The sequence below is a fragment of the Penicillium soppii genome (genome assembly GCF_028829465.1).
Source record: "Penicillium soppii strain IBT 18220 chromosome Unknown utg000004l, whole genome shotgun sequence".
Taxonomy (NCBI): domain Eukaryota; kingdom Fungi; phylum Ascomycota; class Eurotiomycetes; order Eurotiales; family Aspergillaceae; genus Penicillium; species Penicillium soppii.
In genome coordinates this window covers 1,768,085-1,788,009 of record NW_026643234.1, presented here as the reverse complement: position 1 = coordinate 1,788,009, position 19,925 = coordinate 1,768,085, and the positions used below count along the sequence as shown (strand labels likewise).

General features: G+C 49.0%; 8 protein-coding genes across 8 annotated transcripts; 4 read left to right on the top strand and 4 right to left on the bottom strand.

Moving 5' to 3' along the window:
* Nucleotides 1-194: 194 nt before the first annotated feature.
* Nucleotides 195-2,506, bottom strand: N7529_004086 (acetate--CoA ligase; the record flags this gene model as incomplete). Its single annotated transcript, XM_057239613.1, has 6 exons — nt 195-254; nt 321-595; nt 645-774; nt 824-1,084; nt 1,139-2,383; nt 2,468-2,506. The coding sequence occupies 6 exons, from the start codon at nt 2,504-2,506 to the stop codon at nt 195-197; spliced, it is 2,010 nt and encodes a 669-aa protein (XP_057098908.1).
* Nucleotides 2,507-4,787: 2,281 nt separating this feature from the next.
* N7529_004085 (fungal specific transcription factor domain-containing protein) lies at nt 4,788-5,552 on the bottom strand (the record flags this gene model as incomplete). Its single annotated transcript, XM_057239612.1, has 2 exons — nt 4,788-5,226; nt 5,284-5,552. 2 exons carry the CDS (start codon nt 5,550-5,552, stop codon nt 4,788-4,790), a joined length of 708 nt encoding a protein of 235 aa, XP_057098907.1.
* Nucleotides 5,553-6,210: 658 nt separating this feature from the next.
* Nucleotides 6,211-6,740, top strand: N7529_004084 (uncharacterized protein; the record flags this gene model as incomplete). Its single annotated transcript, XM_057239611.1, has 2 exons — nt 6,211-6,407; nt 6,503-6,740. The coding sequence occupies 2 exons, from the start codon at nt 6,211-6,213 to the stop codon at nt 6,738-6,740; spliced, it is 435 nt and encodes a 144-aa protein (XP_057098906.1).
* Nucleotides 6,741-8,329: 1,589 nt separating this feature from the next.
* N7529_004083 (M20 family metallo-hydrolase) lies at nt 8,330-9,861 on the top strand (the record flags this gene model as incomplete). Its single annotated transcript, XM_057239610.1, has 4 exons — nt 8,330-8,490; nt 8,540-8,857; nt 8,913-9,740; nt 9,789-9,861. 4 exons carry the CDS (start codon nt 8,330-8,332, stop codon nt 9,859-9,861), a joined length of 1,380 nt encoding a protein of 459 aa, XP_057098905.1.
* A 989-nt stretch (nt 9,862-10,850) lies between these two features.
* Nucleotides 10,851-11,132, bottom strand: N7529_004082 (uncharacterized protein; the record flags this gene model as incomplete). The annotated part of the gene is made up of 1 exon (XM_057239609.1): nt 10,851-11,132. The coding sequence occupies one exon, from the start codon at nt 11,130-11,132 to the stop codon at nt 10,851-10,853; it is 282 nt and encodes a 93-aa protein (XP_057098904.1).
* Nucleotides 11,133-13,481: 2,349 nt separating this feature from the next.
* On the top strand, nt 13,482-15,743 carry N7529_004081 (putative diaminopropionate ammonia-lyase; the record flags this gene model as incomplete). Its single annotated transcript, XM_057239608.1, has 1 exon — nt 13,482-15,743. One exon carries the CDS (start codon nt 13,482-13,484, stop codon nt 15,741-15,743), a length of 2,262 nt encoding a protein of 753 aa, XP_057098903.1.
* Nucleotides 15,744-16,526: 783 nt separating this feature from the next.
* On the top strand, nt 16,527-17,582 carry N7529_004080 (uncharacterized protein; the record flags this gene model as incomplete). The annotated part of the gene is made up of 2 exons (XM_057239607.1): nt 16,527-16,656; nt 16,756-17,582. 2 exons carry the CDS (start codon nt 16,527-16,529, stop codon nt 17,580-17,582), a joined length of 957 nt encoding a protein of 318 aa, XP_057098902.1.
* Nucleotides 17,583-17,665: 83 nt separating this feature from the next.
* N7529_004079 (homeobox domain-containing protein) lies at nt 17,666-19,414 on the bottom strand (the record flags this gene model as incomplete). The annotated part of the gene is made up of 1 exon (XM_057239606.1): nt 17,666-19,414. One exon carries the CDS (start codon nt 19,412-19,414, stop codon nt 17,666-17,668), a length of 1,749 nt encoding a protein of 582 aa, XP_057098901.1.
* Between the last annotated feature and the right edge of the window lie 511 nt (nt 19,415-19,925).

Here is a 19,925-nt window from a genome sequence, read left to right as displayed (position 1 = left end):
ACAGTGTGATTCAATATAATCTAAAGCCAGATAATATTCACATCGCTTCAAAGCGAGCCAAGGGAATCTCAAGTACAAAATGATTCAAAACTGTAAAAAAAAGCCTACCGGCCCGGGAGAAGTCAGTACGGACGACCAACATACTTCCATCAGAAATTTTGCTCCAACGTCATTATCGTCAAAATTCGTAGCTTTTACTTGCGGGCAGCGTGGACGGTTTCGATAATCTTATCCACAACGCTGGGATCGGAGAGCTGTAGAACGTTAGTATGGTTCGAATTTTGTGCTTGCAGGTGCGTTGAAAGGAAGCATGTTCTTACCGTTGAAGTATCACCGAGACTGTCTTCCTCGCCGCTAAGGATCTTGCGCAGGATGCGACGCATGATCTTGCCACTGCGAGTCTTGGGGAGGTCCTCGACGACGAAGACAGCCTTGGGAGCAGCGAAAGGTCCGATGGATTTGCGAACTTGCATAGCCAAGTCCTTGCTGATCTGTTCGGTTGTCTCGTTACCCTCCTTGAGAGCGACGAAGGCGTTGACAGCCTGGCCAGTGAGTTCGTCGGCGATACCGACGACAGCGGCCTCAGCAACGGAATCTGGATGCGATTAGCTGTGGTACAGTGTCCTGGTGTATTGGCTACTTACGGTGCTCCAAAAGTGCGGCCTCAATCTCGGCGGTAGACAGACGGTGGCCAGAGACGTTGACAACATCGTCAACACGGCCACGGATCCAGTAGTAACCATCGTGGTCACGGCCAGCACCATCTCCGGTGAACTAATCAAGTCAGATTTGTGTTTATCGCGCTGGATGGTAAGACACTTACGTAGTAACCCTTGTATACGTTCAGGTAAGTGTCCATATACCGTTTGTGAGCACCCCAAACGGTGCGGGCCATACTGGGCCAGGGCTGCTTGAAGGCCAACACACCCTCGACATCGTTGCCGAGAATCTCCTCCCCAGAAACAGGGTCGATAATAGCTGGCTCAATACCGAAGAAAGGCAGCGAAGCACTACCGGGCTTAGTGGGGGTGATACCACCGAGAGGAGTGATGACGTTTGAGCCAGTCTCGGTTTGCCAGTATGTCTGTAGTACCAAAAGTCAGCAAAAATTCCAAGGGGTTCCAAGAGGGAAACGAACATCACAAATGTGAGCTTCTTCTTTGCCGACAGCCTCGAAGTACCACTTCCAAACCTCCGCAGCAATTGGCTCTCCAACCGAGCCGAGAATACGAAGACTGCGCATCTTGTGGTGAATGTGCTCGTCTCCGGCGCGCTTCAACAGACGCAGGGCGGTGGGCGCGACGTAGAATTGGGTGACGTCGTACTTGTCGATAACATCCCAGTAGCGGGAGAAGTTAGGGTAGGCGGGTGTACTTTCAAACACAACGGTGGCACAGCCAAGCAACAGAGGAGCGTACACAACATAGGTGTGACCGGTAATCCAACCAACATCACCACCACAGAAGTAGCGGTCATCTTCGTGAATATCAAACACGTACTTGCCGGTCATGGCAGCACCGAGCAGGTAACCGGCAGTGGTGTGCATAACACCCTTGGGCTTACCGGTGGAACCGGAAGTGTACAGAAGGAAAAGAGGGTCCTCGGAGCTGACGGGTTCAGGGGCGAGGTAGTTAGGGTACTTCTCGACCTCCTCGTGCCACCAGATGTCGCGGCCAGCAGTCCAGGGCACCTCGGCGCCGGTGCGCTTGTAAACCAGCACGGTGTGCACATCGGGACACTGCTTCATGGCCTCATCGACAATCTTCTTAGTGCCAATGACCTTGCCGCCACGCTTGCCCTCATCGGAGGTAATTACGACCTTGGAAGAGGCGTCCAGGACACGGTCCCGGAGGGAGTCGGATGAGAAACCGGCGAACACGACGGAGTGCACGGCACCGATGCGAGAGCAGGCGAGGAAGGCGATCACGGCCTCGGGAATCATGGGCAGGTAGATACCGACCGTGTCACCCTTCTTCACGCCGCGCTCCTTGAGGGTCCAGGCTACGCGGGACACCTCGCGCATCAACTCTCCATAAGTGATCTTCCGGCCCTCATTGGGCTCGTCAGCCTCATAGATAATGGCGACCTTGTCTGGGTTCTTGAGGGCGTGGCGATCGACACAGTTGTAGGATGCGTTCAAACGACCCTCAACGAACCAGGCATTGTCGCCATTCTCGAATGAACCGTGGTGTGTGGTTTGAAAGTCCTTGTCGAATGTGAGGAGCTCGCGGGCCATGCGGGCCCAGAAAGTATCGGGACTGCGGATGGATTCATCGTAGAGCTTTTGGTACTCTTTGATATCCTTGAGGTGGGTGCCGGTGGGGTGCTTGTCGTGGAATGCTTTAGGGACGTGGAAAGTGTCGACCTCGTGTGCTTCAAGCACCTATTTCCAACAAGAAAATCAAAATATTAACCAAGATCCATCTGCGTGTTTTGGCCATTGAAGCCATAGTCGAGTAATTCTTACCACTGTGGGCTTGGGAGGCTGAACGGGGCCGTCCGACATAATTGCGGGGTTCAATTAAAAGGGACAATGTGAAATCGTCAAACTGAGGGATCAATTCTATGACAGTTAGAATATCATTCCAGGGGAAAGCAATTGCGACCGAAATGTGGGGTAGTGTAAGGTGGGATGAGTGAGCTCTGAGGAAGTTAACAACATACTCTTTATAGAAATAGATTATAGACACATAGGGGTATAAGAGGGGAGAGAATATAATTGAAAAGTAAAAATTATTCCAAATGCAGGGGATCCACGACAATTAGTAGTCCGAGGCGAGAAAGAGACAGAGGTGGAGAGCGATGTGCCACTCCCCTAAGTCTTTTTACACCCATATCCGGGGTGGTCCGTGCACATAAATTACGGCTGCAGGCGGTTAGGTTACTCTTTTCGAACAGAAACAGAATATTCTCACCATTACTTCTATCATCGTGGGTTATTTCTATTACATCTCTGCCTACATCTACATCTATAATATTTTCTTTACTTTCATTCTATTTCTTGAATGCAACACATGATTCCCTTTCTTAGTACAATATTGTTCTACAACATACATTGGGTTCGGCCATGCGGGTCTGTCAAATATCTTCCGTTGCCCCGTAAGCCCACGGTAATTGACTAAGATTCTGCTTCCCATTGGTGTTAACCGGAGATCCCGTATAACTAACCCTTTGTCCGAACCTGACCCCGCTTAACTTGGCTTAGCCAAGGCCCGGGGTCATCACGGGCCAGGGGAGTGCGGGCCACAGGAGATGCAAGTACCTCAATAAATACATACACGGCTATCGTTTTTCGGGCCAGACCCCCGAATTCATATATTTGAGGATCTGATGATTTTTGGTCCATTGAACTTTGATACGATGTCATTCATTCATTATTGATCATGATGTCAGGTTCCAATTTTAGGGACTGAGTATCCCAAAACTTTACCAATGTTCACCCTATAGAACCTCGAGCTCTCGGCGCATCACAAGACCGGATCACCGAGAACTGCGGGGAGTGGAGATACTGTATGTGCGTCAAGCGGCGAACCGCCAATTACTTCCACTTTCTTTAGTCGCTTTAGTGTCAACTTCGTCGAGCCGCGTTCTTTATTGACACTATTAATCAGATGATCATACATTGGTATTTATATTCTCTATATATATTCTAGGTCGTTATAATTTTCATAAGATACACCGCACCGGTCGCATTATTATTAAGCCTACATCGACTTACACTGCCTACGGGTGAAACCACCGCATTTAACATGTAATACCTTGTTGCACAGCATTATATATTTTGCACAATACACGTTGTATGAGTTAGCATTGTTAGGCTGAATTCCATTGTGGGGGGTTTTGTGGGACTGCCAGTGATTATTATGTCTCACTTCTCAGGTTTTAAGCATGTTTTAAGCATTCAATCTGTTATTCTGCTTACATTAAGGGTACATCTTTAAATAAGTTTATCTATACTAATAAATTTAACTATACTATATGTAAATATATAGTTATATATACATATGGGGATATTACTCAGTTCAATAACAGATGGCTAGCTAGAGTCCCTACGTGTAACACTACGTTGTAACTTGTCATGTCCACTTTTCACGATCTTCACTGTAACTGTAACTGCACCCCGAAGATCAATGTGAACAACACACTGCAGCTAAGAAAAAAAGGTTACTTAAGATCCACTTCATCCCACTTCATCCCACTTCGCTTCCCAACAAATCTTCGCAATTCAAATTTCTTAGACTGGTATCCGATACGTTCAGTACAGTCCAGTGTACAATATTGTACAATAATGTAAACAGTATTCTTACGGGAAGAACCCGAGGTCAGTCGCCCAATAAGGACAGTGAATTTTGCGATATTTTCAATCAAAATTGTGGGAACAGCCCCTCAAATCCCCATACGTACCACACTCCGGTGTGCATGCATGGAAGGATTCCGAGAAAAGGCCGCACTAACTCCATGGCTGCAGGCCCAACAATATTAATACAGAATAAAACCTAACAAATTTACAAAGTCTCCAATATTCATTATTAGTCGCTAGTACGGAGTACACTCAATAGCTTCCCGCACGTATCCTGGCAAGAAATCCTGGTCAGACCCATCCAATGCGGTCCATTTGATCGCACCAACGCAAGATCCATCATTGGACATTGACCCCGAACAAGCGCCTGTCGCCACATATCGACCAATCCCGGGGAACGAAGAGCGTGTTCTTTCGACGGGACCTGGACCATAAGAAGCATCATGAAGCTGGGAAGAGCCGCGAAACCGATCCGACACCGTGAGAACTAGAATGCGGATAGATCGTAGGACATCCGCAGGACAGAGCAGAGCATGGTTGCGGCACAGTTCTCTGCTGCTTTGAGGACTGCGTTGCCCGTGTCGTTGTCTATCGCGGGGACTGGGTCGATTTCTTTCGCGGATATCATATGTGCGATGTACTCGTCTACCATTGTTGCGAGGCTATCTTGGGGCTCCTCGATTAGGCGTGGTGGGGCTGCGGAGCGGACCATTGGTCTGAGCAAGGCGCGGAAGATGAACACTTCGAGCAGACTGTAGGTAGAATGGAGGCAGTTTGATTGCTTCTTCTGGAGGAAGGGTTTGCTCTGATGACGGAGGCTGAGTGGGAGCTGGGAGTACCACTCTTTTAGCCTCGCCAGCAAGGAGCGTGCTGTTTCGAGTGATTCGGGGAAGTTGGATGATAGGCGTTGGGCGGCGAGCAGGGAACTGACAATTGGATGAGCATGCTAACCTCGGATTCTGCGCTTGTGTGGGGGAGCTAACTATAGGCGATGCTGGACTTCGTCGGCAAGACACGATAAACGTGCGAAGCTCTGAAACTGGAGTGCATGAAGAGCCTCCCGGGCTTCATTGTCCAGCGTCAAGGATTCAGTGTCGATCTGAAAGTCATCATCGTCGAGATCTGTCACATCCCATTCATTGTGTCGAATAATCGGCGGACGGCCCATCAGCGGGCTGCGCCATTTGTCCTCGGAGTACATAGCCCACCAAAGTCTTCTGCGCAGTCGGCGTTCCCATGCGGGCAGACCCATTGGTCGGCACTCTCATTGGAGGCCTAGTGAGGTTGCTAGACCAACTAGCATGCCGACGAATGACCACACCAAAGGGCTGTCGGCGACGGCACTTTGACGTCCCTGGTATTGCTTGTGCAGGTATAGGAGGCCTGCCTGCAGAGTCGCTAGGTGTGGTGTATGGATTTCTTCGAGTATCGATTCGAAAGTGATTCGCCATAGTCTATCTGTTGGTGGCGATGCGTATGCATCTACGACACTCAGGTACTCGTTCAAACTTCGTTAACGGTTGGGCGGATGCATAGATGGCTTCTAGGAGGTGAACTGGTGTTTTTCCAAAATGCTTATCAAATCGTATTAGATTAGGGATCAAAAGAAAATGTGTAGATCCGAAAATAGTGGGACAAGTCTGGAGTCCGCCGAACATCATGACCTCTTGGACCAATCACCATCTTATTTCACCGAGTATGTATTTCTAAGCTCAGCGACATTGTCCAATCAAAGATCGACTTGGCCAATCGCTCTATACAACATGTTGAATTTGACACCAACATTCGAATTAGAAAGAACGTGAGGAGATTGTATAAATTTTTCGGCGGTTCTTCTACATTTGGGCAGCAGATATAACTGTAATTTGTTCTATGTTCGCCACGAAAAATTAGATACAAGCTCGATGAACATGCTGTTATCTCCAGCACTGCCCGGAATTAACGTCGCTCCCGATGCTCTTGAGGCTCCGAAAAACAACAAGTACCCAAAAAGAGGTCTGCAAGCATGGTCCGTCGTGTTGGGAGCTTGGTGCGTGATGGTTCCGTCGATGGGGCTATTAAACAGTCTGGGCATTCTGCAAGTCCAGGAAGATGTTTGCAAGGACTGGTAGCTGATCGAGTAAGTCGCTTTAACGTGATGGTGTTGACTTCGTTGATTTGCTCAATCTTGACACTTGCATTGTGGTTAAAAGCTGGCAACAGCCTGGCTGGTATCATATGCTACGCCGTTTTCTTGAGCTTTTGGAGTGGTCCTGCTTTTAGCCTAACTCCGGTGTTTATCTCTCAAATGTGCGCAACCGAGGATTGCGGGAAGCGAAACGGGACAACATTCATTATTGTTAGTTTCGGCACGTTGGTAGGGATTCCGATTGTGGGTGCCATCCAGGGACGGGGTGGTGGCGAATATGGGGGGCTTACTGCTTTCGGTGAAGGGCTTTAATTTTTGGCCGCCACGATGGCATTCATTCTCGCCCGGATTATCTGTGCAGAATGGTCGTCCAAAACCAAAATTGAAAACAATAAACATACATGCGTATGTAGCCCATGAGGAAGAGAGGGAGAGAAATCAACGCAAGATTTCATGAGCTCCCAACATTGTCACCAGACGCGAGTCAGCCTCATGCGACACAGCCCCCAGTATGGATCCAATAAAGGAACAACACATGTATTCCTGTAACCTTATGATGCAGGGCAAGTCAAATTGAAGAAAGATGACGCTAAAATCATGCAGCCACGCGCAGCTCAGGGACCAACCACCAAGCCTCGCTCCAATTGGTGTAGGGATCTTGAATCTGTATAGCCAGAGATCTAGCTCCATCTACCAGCCAACATTGTAGATCAGGCAGAGCTGTGTTGTCCATTGTGACAAAATAGTAAAGATCTCCTTCGATTATATCGTAATGTATGGACTTCGGCGGCCCCCGACGGGAATCCATAAGATGTGTCATGGCAACATGGAGGTCGGAAAACGGAATTCCACGTCCAGACTTTGGAGCAAAAAGGCATATAAACGCGCTAGATTCCCTTTTGATCTAGATGTTGAACCAGAACTTCCAATATATCTATTTTGTGTCAGTGATACAACTCAAATAAAACATCAAACATCAGAACTGGAAGGTAGAACAAGACAAACCCCAAGATGACGGGCAAAGAAATTGGAAACAACATCAAGACCAAAGTTCGGTCTATTTTGTCTACCAGTGACAGTATATCGAAAATATCTAATGAGTCGAGAACATATCCTGAGTAAGGTGTTCTCACATTTGTGAATGTCGTTCCCTCTGACCCAGCTGCAGCAATCAAGCAAGGGTGATTTGTTATGCTGTTCCAGCTTCTGTTACTTATAACGGTATACTCTGACCATGTATTGTTTTATTCAAAGATATTAACCAATGCCAGGAGATCAATGTTTTGGTTCTTGTTGCCGGGGTAAGGGCTACACTCGGTAGAAAGCCATGGGATTTTGTTGATATGTACTAGATTCTGTTGTCGATCTTGAGTATCTGAGGGTTTGATGAGTGATATATTTTTCTTGGATATTTTGTACTTTTACATACTCGCTGGTTATGCCGTGCCTGTGAGTCTCCAGCACTACTGATCTGCTGGGAGGATTTGTTGTTATTCTGGCAACTTCGAAACACAAGATTTTCATGATTTGGTTTATTAGTCTCGCGATCAAGCCCATGTAGTGAGTATACGTGTACAGGTATAGGTTCCCCAAGGCGAATTTAGGGTTTACATGTTGCGGGAAGGCGTTCTCCGCGATGAGCCGCCAAAGGTTTCTTTCTTTATTCTTTGCCAGTAATATCTCGCCGAATAATTGATTTTGAATCTGTCAGGTTATTTGGCCCTTGCGACCGTACCCACACCTGTTGTGAGAAGGCGCTGTCAAACTCCTCGATCGGCAAGGGATCCCAAGGCCGATTTTCTGCCCAACTAAATACTTTCATTAAAATTGTACTTAAGCATTCATTCCAAACTTCAAGTCCTATTCAATGAGCAAAAATACACAGCGTTGGCTCTCACATAATGTACGGCAAACGCGCAACACGCGCTCTGCATTCCAATGCCCGGCGATTTTCCACTGCCACCAGACTTCAAGCAACGTCCGGTCTCAAGATCAATTCAGACAGGCTATGGAACACCTTGCACGAAACCTGTAAATGGGGTGCTGCACATAAATATGGCGAGTATGTATGAAAATATTTGGACCAAGGAACAAATCTAATGCAATGACAGAAACCCAACGGATACCGGCATGGCACGCCTGACTCTCAATGACGATGATGCACGCGTGCGCAAGTGGTTTGCCGCCGAAGTTCAAAAGCTGGGATGCTCCTTGTCCATTGATCAAATGGGTAACATGTTTGCCAGGCAGCCGGGGCGGTTGAACTCGACTGCGCCAATGATTGCAATGGGAAGTCATCTCGATACCCAGCCTCGTGGCGGTCGGTATGATGGCATCCTTGGCGTGATGGCCGCACTGGAGGTTCTGCGCACGATGAAAGAGAGTGGATTCAAAACTAACTATGATGTTGGAGTGGTGAACTGGACCAAGTAAATATCACTTTGCGATGGTTCTCGCGAGATTGTCACTAATACGAGTCGATAGCGAGGAAGGTGCACGGTTCCCCAAATCAATGTGTTCTTCTGGTGTCTGGGCTGGGGCGATTCCGATTCAAAAAGCTTGGGATTTGCGAGATATCCATGACCCCACTGTTACTCTCCGCTCCGAGCTGGAAAGGCACGGGTATCTAGGCGATATTGCTTGTTCTAGCGATCCGGCCACCGGATACCCACTCGGAGCTCATTTCGAATTGCATATTGAACAAGGCCCGATTCTCCCAGAGAACAACCGGTCAATCGGCGTCGTCCGCGGTGCTCAAGGATACAGATGGTTGACTATGACCGTCTACGGAAAAGACGCCCACACTGGAACAACACCATTCAGTGCCCGTCAGGACCCTTTGCTTGCGTCCTCAAGGATGATTGCAGCTTCGCATGACATCGCCAAGAAGCATGACGCCCTGGCCTCTACGGGTATCATCAGGGTTCCTTCGAACGCATCTACCAACACTGTCTCATCGCAAGTAACATTCACGCTCGATATTCGGCACCCACAGGATAATGTGGTTCATGCCGTACAAGATGAATGTCTCAAGGCATTTGAGATTATTGCATCTCAGGATGGCAAGGGGGTAACCTTTGACTGGACATTAGATACAGACTCTCCAGCTGTCAAGTTCGACGACGACTGCGTGGCATCTATCCAGGCGGCTGCTGATCAGCTCGTTGGCAGAGAGAAATCAATGCTCATGACCAGTGGTGCGGGTCATGATACTGTCTACACTAGCAAGCACTGTCCCTCGGCGATGATATTTGTCCCTTGTCTGGATGGCGTTAGTCACCACCCAACAGAATACTGTAGTCCTCAGGATTGGTAAGTCTCGTTCTACTGATTAAACTATTTGGATTCTGACCTTCGCAGTGCTCTCGGCACCCAAGCTCTTCTCGAAGCTGTGGTTCATTATGATCAGTCCCGGGCAGAGAAGGTAAAATGAACAAGCATGATTCATAAAAATGTTCGACATACTCTAGATAGATTTGGAACAGTCAACGTTCTCTATTCTTTTTCTTTGTCGCAAAATGATTATATTTTGCCGTTACAATATATGGAGCCAAAAAATAACAAACAACGAAAGATCTTCAAGGCTACATATGTAATCATGTTTACCGGATTTCCCCTAGCGGATGGGGTTTTCCTATTTAGGCTGCCGCCGCTTTCATGAGGGCGCTCAGACTCAGGCACTCAGAGATCTCAGCACGAGCTCAGGGTCAGTGATGAGCTTAGACTAGTCACGTGTATGATGACTGATTATATGTAGATGCTCATTAGATGCTCACTGATTACTCCGTACTCAGTAACACTCTGTGTCTACTGTGATCAGTGAGCAACTATGATTACTTAGACTATGTCTTTAATGGAACAGCACCACAGGGCCGTTTATACCGTGATTCTTAGTTCGATGATAGTATCGCACTTACCCTGATTTTCTAAAGGTTGGGTTTATTTGTACCCAGCACTAAGCCCCATTAGGCCATCACATGAGAGCCACTTATACCCTGCGCTTTTAAATGGTAGTGCCTCCGCGTGGCCTGATAGCGTTTGCTCCCTCTGGCGAAAAGATAGACACCTCTTCGTGGTGCTGGAGACTAGTACGCAAACAATGATTGTTCTGCGGAAGCTAAGACCTATCTTCGAGATTTGATGTTAGACTATTGAGGAAGACATTTTGACGATCGAGGCCAACCTAGTATTGGAGATGACCATAGTAGACAGGGCATCTGGGACAAATGCGGAAATATATGTAGAAGGTAATAGTGTTAAGTGAGCATTGTGCTAACACTTGAAAATTCATTCCCAAACAGCTGCTCCACCGCACAGCGCAGGCAACCAGACTGGGTACCAAAAACTAGCCCGCGCGTGAGCAGAAGAAGCCTGCATGCTGGACTACCTACAGGGCCTCGATCCAGCCCCTAGGCTGTCCTCTCAAAATGCCCAACTCGGCAAGAACCGACGGATCCTGGCAAAAGCACCAGGATCCGGGCCCAGGTACGCCCCGGGGCCGAGCGGATGGTCGGCGCACATGCGGACGTCGGCCATCGTAACGCCCTCGGGCAGCTCTGCTGGGTCGATCCTCATCACGCCCAGGGTCCCGCACTCGGCTTCCGCCGCGGCGACCTCGTCGGGGGTTGCGTCTGGACGGAGAGCGGCGAGGGCAGTGGTTGCAGAGATGCCAAGCAGGAAGGAGAGGTAGGTGAGGGGTTTCATGTTGGAGTTGGGTCAGGCGATGACCTTATAGAGTGTTGTAGTCAGCCCAAGAGAAAAAGAAAAAAAAAAAGGGAGACGAAGAGCAAAAGAGGTCTGGCCAAGAAGGAACGATGGGAGGAAGGGGATTTTGTACCTTTGAAAGTCACGCAGGAATACTGGAAGTGTATTTAGTGAGTGTAAAGGGGAAGGTGGCAGGCACTAATCCTCTGAGAAATGAAGATATTAATATGTTGGGAAGCAGTGGGCTTGATCCTGGCTGCTACTAGCGGGCAAGTATATAAGACTCTCGTTCTGAGCAGGGGCGTGGTGAGGCTCGGTGCTGGATCTCAGCGCTTAGCCTGGTGGACAGCCTGCTTCTTTATACAGCTAATACCGCCGGCGTCAGACGAACAGGCGACGTGGTCGAAAGTCACCCTGGGCAGCCCGATTGGTCAGTAACCTTGTTTGCTGCCTGGTCACAGGCCAACCTTGATGGACAAAGGTACTCACTTTCCAGGTAAGGATCTATCCAACCACTGGGCCTTCGAGTTGAGTCATGGAGCACAGCCAGTGAGGTCTCACCCTGTCACCGCTCTTATCCACGAATGCAGGCACACAGGAAACTTTCATATCTGATTAGAATAGAGTGCCCGCTCGCAAGGGCATGGCAGGACTGGGCTCATCAACGTAATGTCAGGTTTACAAAGACACGCTCTAAAACTCCATTCTCACAGGACAATCATAGTGCGCCGGACCGGCCCGACCTTGGAGTGGGGAAGCAACCGTTTTTCAAATAGTATTAATCGGTTGGGCTTGGTTAAATTTGGGGAATTTGTTGGGTGTCGCTCTGTTGGCATCCCTGATGACTAGGTCGCGGAATCTAGGTTTTAACATAGCAAATCACGGTGCCACCACGGGGATAGTCTAAGATAGAGGCCAAGCGGAGTTGTCGAGGCTCATGGCCTGCTTCCTCTTCCAAAGTTGCCACAGTCATTTAATCACTCTAGTGATATGGGGCTTTCTTTGCTCTCCTTTTGTGACCAATGATGAATTCCGGAGCCGAGACTTCCAAGTGGCAGGCACTCAGAGAAGCTCTTGCTTGCTGTGAACAAGCGCAAAAAAATGACTCTATTTCTCCCATGTCTCAGCTCAAAGTGGCTGAGCCGTTAAGGGTTCAAGAGAACCAACAGACGATAGGGGCGTTGATTGGTTGGCGGCAATCATGGTGGCACTTTAACGGCGCGTCACATGGAGATCTGTCCGATTGGCTATGGGCGAAATAGTGACATACAGCAAGGCAGGTAGAGAACCGCTCTGGGAGACTAATCACAGATCCTTGGACTAAGAGATAACCTGCCTGAGCGCAAAAGTTCTGGGAGAGGCTACTGGCCTTGCCCTATATACAGTATATGTCGGCGCAAAAAGCCTTAGAAGGCCAGTATGTTACTGAATAAACCTGGTTCTACATAGCCCAAGACAAGTGGAAAGACCAGAATGAACAGGCAGCTGCTACCGGCTATCCATCTACTTTACTAAGAGAACCATGCGGACATTCTCTAGCTGCATCAAGCCAGTCCTACACTACATGGATTGCACGACTAACAGGCCGGGGGATTGGTGGACTGGTTCAATATAACCAGGGGTCAACGAGGGTTGAGGTTGCGTTGCACCTGCGGTCATCGACCTCGCCAGCGCTCTTGCTCATCAAAATCCTGCTCATCGGGATAAGGACCAAGTACGGTGATCAGTTCACGGGAGGCGGGAGGCCATGGGGTCTGGATGGTAGTATCGTCTCTCGGATGTAGACGCTCCTTTCTTTACAAGAAGAGGTATAAAGGTAAGACCATTCCCATCCATTCAAGATATATCCAGCTAGGTCTATCCTTCTTATAACAACACAGTCTGATATCCAGTCCAAGGTTCCACTTGCCCAAGAACGCACATCTCTCATCTACGATGAAGTTCCCCATCACCATTATCAGCATGCTCGCCCTCTCCTCCGCGATGACAATAGTACTGATTTGGAGATCCGGGTATAGATGTCAAATGGAAATGCCCCCTTCGAATTGCCAAATTCAACACCTATATTCTTCCTAAACCGAAATATCGAAGACGCCAAAAAATGGAACAGAAAGTGGAAGCAAATAGAAAAAAAAAAGATTCAAACCAAGATAAAAGGAATTGTCGTGAGAAGGCGCAGAAAAACGGCTAAGTCGATTCTGAGTCCCCACTTGTCACCAGAAGGCGCCATGTCCTTGGAAGGCTCAACTTACTACAATTACATCTGGGTAGAAATGGGGGAGATAAGTAAACTGCAACTCCCGGACTTGTCGTAAATTATAAACAGTAGGCACAATATACACTGCCAAAATGCCATATCGCCGGCCGATCTACTTCAACCCCGCGGCAGCAAATGAGCGCATCACCTCTCCGCAGATCGAAGGCCTCACACAATTCCACCAATCCTTCCCTAATTATGCGCCAACACCACTAGTCGAACTTCCAGAGCTTGCAAAGGAGCTAGGCGTTCGTTCTGTTCTAGTCAAAGACGAAAGCAACCGGTTCGGTCTACCCTCTTTCAAAGTCCTTGGTGCGTCATGGGGATGCTTCCGAGCGGTTGCAGCACGCCTCGGGCTGCCTTCTACAGTTGCCCTCGATGAGCTCTCAGTCAAAGCAAAGGATGCCTCAATTGTTCTGACAACTGCATCGATGGGAAATCATGGAAGGGCAGTTGCGTTTATGGCTCGATTGCTCGGCATCGAGGCGCGCATCTTCGTTCCTCGCTCTTTGGACCAGGGAACGCGTGATCTCATTGCTTCCGAAGGGGCAACTTTGGTTGCTGTACAGGGAGATTATGATCAAGCTGTGCAAGAGGCCTTGAAGAATAGCCTTGAACAGGGCGTGCTTCTTATTCAGGATACTGCGTTCGAGGGATACGAGGATGTTCCTGCATGGATTGTGGAAGGGTACTCGACTATGATGAATGAGATTCAGGATGGGCTTGCCCGCCTTGAACTCCCAGGCAGCCTGATGGTTACCCCTGTTGGCGTGGGCAGTCTTGCGCATGCAGTGGCGAAATATTGCAAGTCACAGGGTACCCCCATGTCTGTGGTTGCTGTCGAGCCGGACACGGCGGCCTGTCTGTCTTCCAGCTTGAATGCCAGACAACTGGTGGCTGTGCGGAGCTCTGGGACCATCATGGATGGCATGGACTGTGGTACAGTGTCTTCTACTGCTTGGCCTGATCTACAGCGTCTAGTCGATGCCTGCGTTACGGTGTCGTCTTATGAAAGCCATTGTGCAGTACAATATCTGCATTCAAAATCCGTGAATGCTGGGCCATGTGGTGGTGCATCGCTAGCTGCCCTGCGACACCTGGCTACATCCAAGGAAGGATCTCTTCTGAACAAGGATTCTGTCGTAGTCCTCCTCAGCACTGAAGGTGCACGTGAATATTCTATTCCGAAAGATGTCTGTGTCGATGATGCAGTTGGTTTGACTCAAGCTTTGACTCAGATCAACTCCTCTAACCCGACACTGTCCGTCGCCGATGGAGTGGGCGAGACTGAGATTGCGAACTATCTTGCAGCTTGGTTTTCCCACCGGGATATTGAATACCATTGGATTGAGAAGGTTGCGGGACGACCATCCATTGTTGGAGTTCTGCGTGGTAGTGGAGGTGGAAAATCTCTCATGTTCAACGGTCACATCGACACTGTCAGTCTCTCTAGCTACGAAAAAGATCCCCTTTCTGGATCCATTGGGAGCAAGGATGGCAAGGAAGTTATCTTTGGACGAGGCTGCCTCGATATGAAGGGTGGTTTGGCCGCAGGTTTGGCGGCTCTCTCGGCCACAAAAGCCAGTGGTCGTGTTCCTCGGGGCGATATCATCGTGGCTGCGGTATCAGACGAGGAGGATGCCTCGCAAGGAACTCAGGACCTAATAGAGGCCGGCTGGCGTGCTGACGCGGCTGTTCTCCCTGAGCCAACCCAGGGGGCGGTCCTGACTGCTCACAAGGGATTCGTCTGGGTCGAAGTTGATATCTTGGGAGTGGCTGCGCACGGGTCCGATCCTTCATCTGGAGAAGATGCCATTATTTATGCCGGATGGTTCCTGCAGGCTCTGGAGGAGTACCAGTCCCAGTTGCCAACAGATGATCTCTTGGGTCAGGCATCGCTGCATTGTGGCTTGATCCGGGGTGGCGAAGAGCCCTCTTCCTACCCTGATAAATGCACCATCACAGTCGAGTTCCGTACAGTCCCAGTGCAAACAGAGGAATCTATCTTGGCAGACATTAAAGCGCTATTGGAGGGGATTACGCTTAAGAATGCTCGTTTCAAATACGCCAACCCTCGCATTACGATGTCGCGACCGACGCAGAAATTGCCGACTGATCATCCGTTTGTGCAGCAGACCGTTGCATGTGCCTCTGCCGTCTTGGGAAGTGAGCCTGTCGTTGGGTCTGGACCCTTCTGGACCGATGCAGCCTTGCTTGGTGCGGTGGGTGTTCCTTCAATCGTATATGGACCTGCGGGAGAGGGTTTGCATGCCAAGGAAGAATGGGTTGAGGTTGAAAGTCTTCGGCAATTTGAGAATGTTTTTACTCAACTTGTACAAGACTTTTGCTACTAAAGATATTTAGTCTCATGCAGTATAAAAATGAAGCTTGAGTGTTGACAAGCATGTTCTGCTATCTTTTGCTATATCTTAAAAATAGAAAATGATATGTAAACAATTCATCCATACCCTCACATCATTTTCTTCCCTCATAATGTACAATCCACATTTAGGGCTGCCCTGCGTTGAGTGTTCGGGCATTGAACTTTTTCATCTTCATCGGTATACTCATCGAGCTATCAAGAGGTTGAGGTAACAGTTGAAAGATAGTTGTCGTCGCTAAGCCCTACGGCATTGCTAATGGTGCTTGGCGGTCTCTAGTAAGGCGATGATCACGAGTTATACACATAAAGCCGGATGTTCTGTATAAGAGATCGCATTCAGGTAGGTCTTTCAAGTGAGGCAAGAAGGGAGCTTTCATTAATTCAAGTATGTTGATCGTTGACGGAGACAGTTAAACACCTAACAAAGAGCTAGAAGCAATGCCGTGTTGACTTTCCCTGAGCTAGTTCAAAGTTATGCCGAGTTAATGCAGTTGAATAAGATCACTGAGATTAATGAATTATTGAGAAACAGAGCCCGGCAGATTGAATCATCTTGGATGAAGTTGTTTGTAGTGAGTTGATTTGTGTACGTAGAGTTCCAAGGTTGGGTGTTCTTATCGCCACGGGACTTGGCTGACATCCAGAGCACAACCTCCAGGTTCTCAAGACCTGTGACCCCGTCCCACTCGTTCCTAGACGGATAACCTCGCCTTCAAGACACCACAATAATTCATTGTCTTGAATCACATACACAATGTCAGAAGAGTCACCAGCTCAACGATCTGCCCGCGTGCGCCGTGAGCGCCGTGAGGCCAAAATCAAGGAAGGAGGCTCAGCGCGCCTGGACAAAATTACCAGTCTGAGCGGACGCACGCCACAAGCAGGTACGAACTGAAAATCATATTCATCGTTTCATGGCTCGATACTCTAGCTCCGATGTCCATCGACCACACTTGTACATGATGCTAACAACAAACCAACAGAGCGTGAAGAAGCATCCCCATCCCCCCAACCCGCAATCTCCGCATCTCCCTCCCCAGCACCGCAATCCCAGCTCCGCGCATCGCCATCCCCTCAACCAGACATGCAGTCCCCGGAAGCTATCCGTGCCCAGCAGGAAGCCTTCTTCTCGATGCTCCGCCAACACGCTCCCGACCAGAACCAAGGACTGCACCCAGACCCCCAAGCACCGAATTCCTTGCAAGCACAGCAGGAAATGTTCCGCGCAATGCTTCGACAAGGCGCACCTGAACAAGGCGCAGGCTCGGGACAAAGAACAGGCCCGGATGACGAAGACCCCACCATCAAGCTCTTGAACTCTCTCATGGGCGCGATTCCAGGTGGTGATCCTAGTGCTGCTGGAGCTGGAGCACCACCAGGAGCAGGTGCCTCGGGTCTCGGTTCATCACTTCCCGCCATCGCAACCATGCTCGGCGTGCCACCTTTCCTTGCTAATATGCTTGGTGGAGCGGCGCCAACGGAGGCGGAGCAGAAGCGCGAGAAGGTGTGGAAGACTCTGCATACTATCTTTGCACTGGCGGTTGCTGGGTATTTGCTATTTATTATTGGGTCCTCAGTTGCTTTGTTTGGTACTTCACCGCCACCACCTGCAACGGCTCAGAGTCCCTATGCTATCTTCGTTACTGGGGAGTTGCTTTTGACTGGTGGGAAGGTTTTGTTCGGTGGGAAGTCTGGGATGGGGATGGCAGTACAATTGTTCAAGGATGTGGTTAGAGATGGTAGTATTGTCCTTTTCATGTTGGGCATGGGGACTTGGTATCATCGTGAATGGCAAGGAGTGGAGCACTAGGGTGCGAATGTTCGGTTATGATCACAAGAGCATTTCGCATATGTTATGTCCATTACGTCTTCATAATTCGTATTACTTTTTCCTCAAGTAGGTAAACTTGCCAGGCGTTGAGATGGTAAGACAGCATTTCGCAGAACGCTCATAGTGGAAGCATCCAGACCCCAATCACCTTCCCATTCATCCATCTGAGAGCCTTTTTTGAAATGTTCAGCCAAATGTTCCGCACGCGCGGGCCAGGTGGACAAGGAACATCCGCAAAATCCACAGCGGCTTTGCACGTTCGTGCCTGACCCACGCCATGCGTCGAGGTCAGGCACAGGCGGTTTAGTGCAACTGTGAAATTTACGTAGATGCTGCCACAGATAATCTTTTCGACTGAACGTCCGTTCTTGGACGGGTTTCTCGACACAGACATTAAATTCATGCTCTTCCCAGTGGGCTGGCGTTGGGAATAACACGTCACAAAAGGCGCATTCCGATGATTGGAGGTCGAATGATTGTTGGACGTTATTAAGATTGGGGGTGCATACCCATGAGTCAAGAGCGAGGTGGACACTTTTCTCATGGCGTGACCAGTCGTGTTTTTTCTTGAATGATTGTGCACAGAATGTGCATCTGTACTGATAATTCCCGCTTGGTCGTTGTCGCCCCCGAATGCGTTTTGGTTTGCTAGGTTTGGATAGTTGAAAGGATAACCCTGTCTCTCCAGAAGAATGATGGCTCCATGCCGATGAGCCGCTCTCAGAGGTCTCGGATGCTTTGCTTCCGACGCTGGATACTGAGGTGGCCAGATGCGAGGAACTTTCGTCAAAATTGAACATGTCCATACGAGACCCATCTAGTTGAAATGGGTCAAAGCTGTGCTCCGACTCTATTGATCCAGACATGATAGCATTTTGAATTGCTGCCTCTGGGACAGGTTCATCGTCCGGTGGAGAGGCCTGCCATCGCTCCATGGGAGTCAGGGAGGCCAACGTTCCTTTGACCATAGGAGAGCTCGCGCGAGTACGTGATGTCGAAGCCAGACCCGACGACTGGAGTTTCTGTTTCTGGCGGCGACGGGCATTTGCAAACCAAGTTGATAAGCGTTTTGGAGAGAAGCCGGTTTCTAGCGAGAGTTGGTTCTTTTGTGCCTCCGTGGGATAGGGACATTCCTGGTTCTGATAGAACCACTCGCGTAATACTCTGGCTCCCTTTCTGATAAATTGCTTGGGCTCTTTTCTTTCATCGCCCAGTTCTAGTTTTTCTGTAATTGCGGTTTCATCTTCCGGGACACCGTGAAGATGGCCCAAAACTGGGGATAGAGTCTCAAAGCCCGACGGGAGGCGTTTCTCGCCCCTTGCCAGGCTGCACTCCCTAAACAAAGCCACGCAGCTCGAGCAAGATGTCTTTGGATTTGGGTTTGCAGATGTGGTTCGAATGATCAAACATTGCAGGCGATGTCTTCGACAGTAGCTGCAGGACACAGGAGGCCGATATGCCCCATCAAGCCATTGTGAGACATTGGCGAGATCCGATTGCGGGGCAAAAAGGTTGATATTCCCTTCCAATGAAGGACCAGGATCATGTGAGATACATGGGGTCTGGATCTGGGGATCTGGGGGTTCAAGTCCCCCACCAGGCATCTGTGTCTCATGTGACTCACGGCTCATCCATTGCGACCACTCGAGATTATAAGGGTCTAGTGCAAATAGGCTAGAGTCGAAAGGATTCGAATCAAACACATCTTCTTCTAACCAAGGTTGTCCACTTTCGTCCAAAATTCTTTCGAGCTCTGTGTCTGAGAGAGACCGTGGCAACTGCCATGGGTTCGTTGGGTGTTGCGGATTCATGCCATCCACATAGTATATAAGGGCAACCTGACTGATATAGCAAAGGTGTACACAAAATATGTTATTCAGTGAGAGTCCACTATTTTGCGGGGGAATCACCCTAGAAGGCGAATGATCAACCTAGAAGTCCCTCAAGTTCACGTCGCCCTAACTGATATCGTTGGATCACCGAGCATAACGCTAATACATAAACAGTTAGTACTATGTGAACCTTCCATGGATTGCACTTGCTTAGTCATATCGTACCTGCTGTTCTGGGATTAGCGCGCTTAGGTTTTACGCTTCAGCCTGGAGTTGTATAAGGCCAAGCTGTGATCTTTGCTTCACCTTTCTACAAAATTGTACAATATAGAATTGTGTGTGGTTTTTTCTTATCTTTCTCCACTACCGGAAAGCAGTTTCAGATCCTGCGGGATGTGCTACAATAATGATAATGCTATCTATGAGCGAACTTACGACCATTTGTCAAAGGAATATCAAATCCCTGGATCCTTCTACAACTCCGTATGCA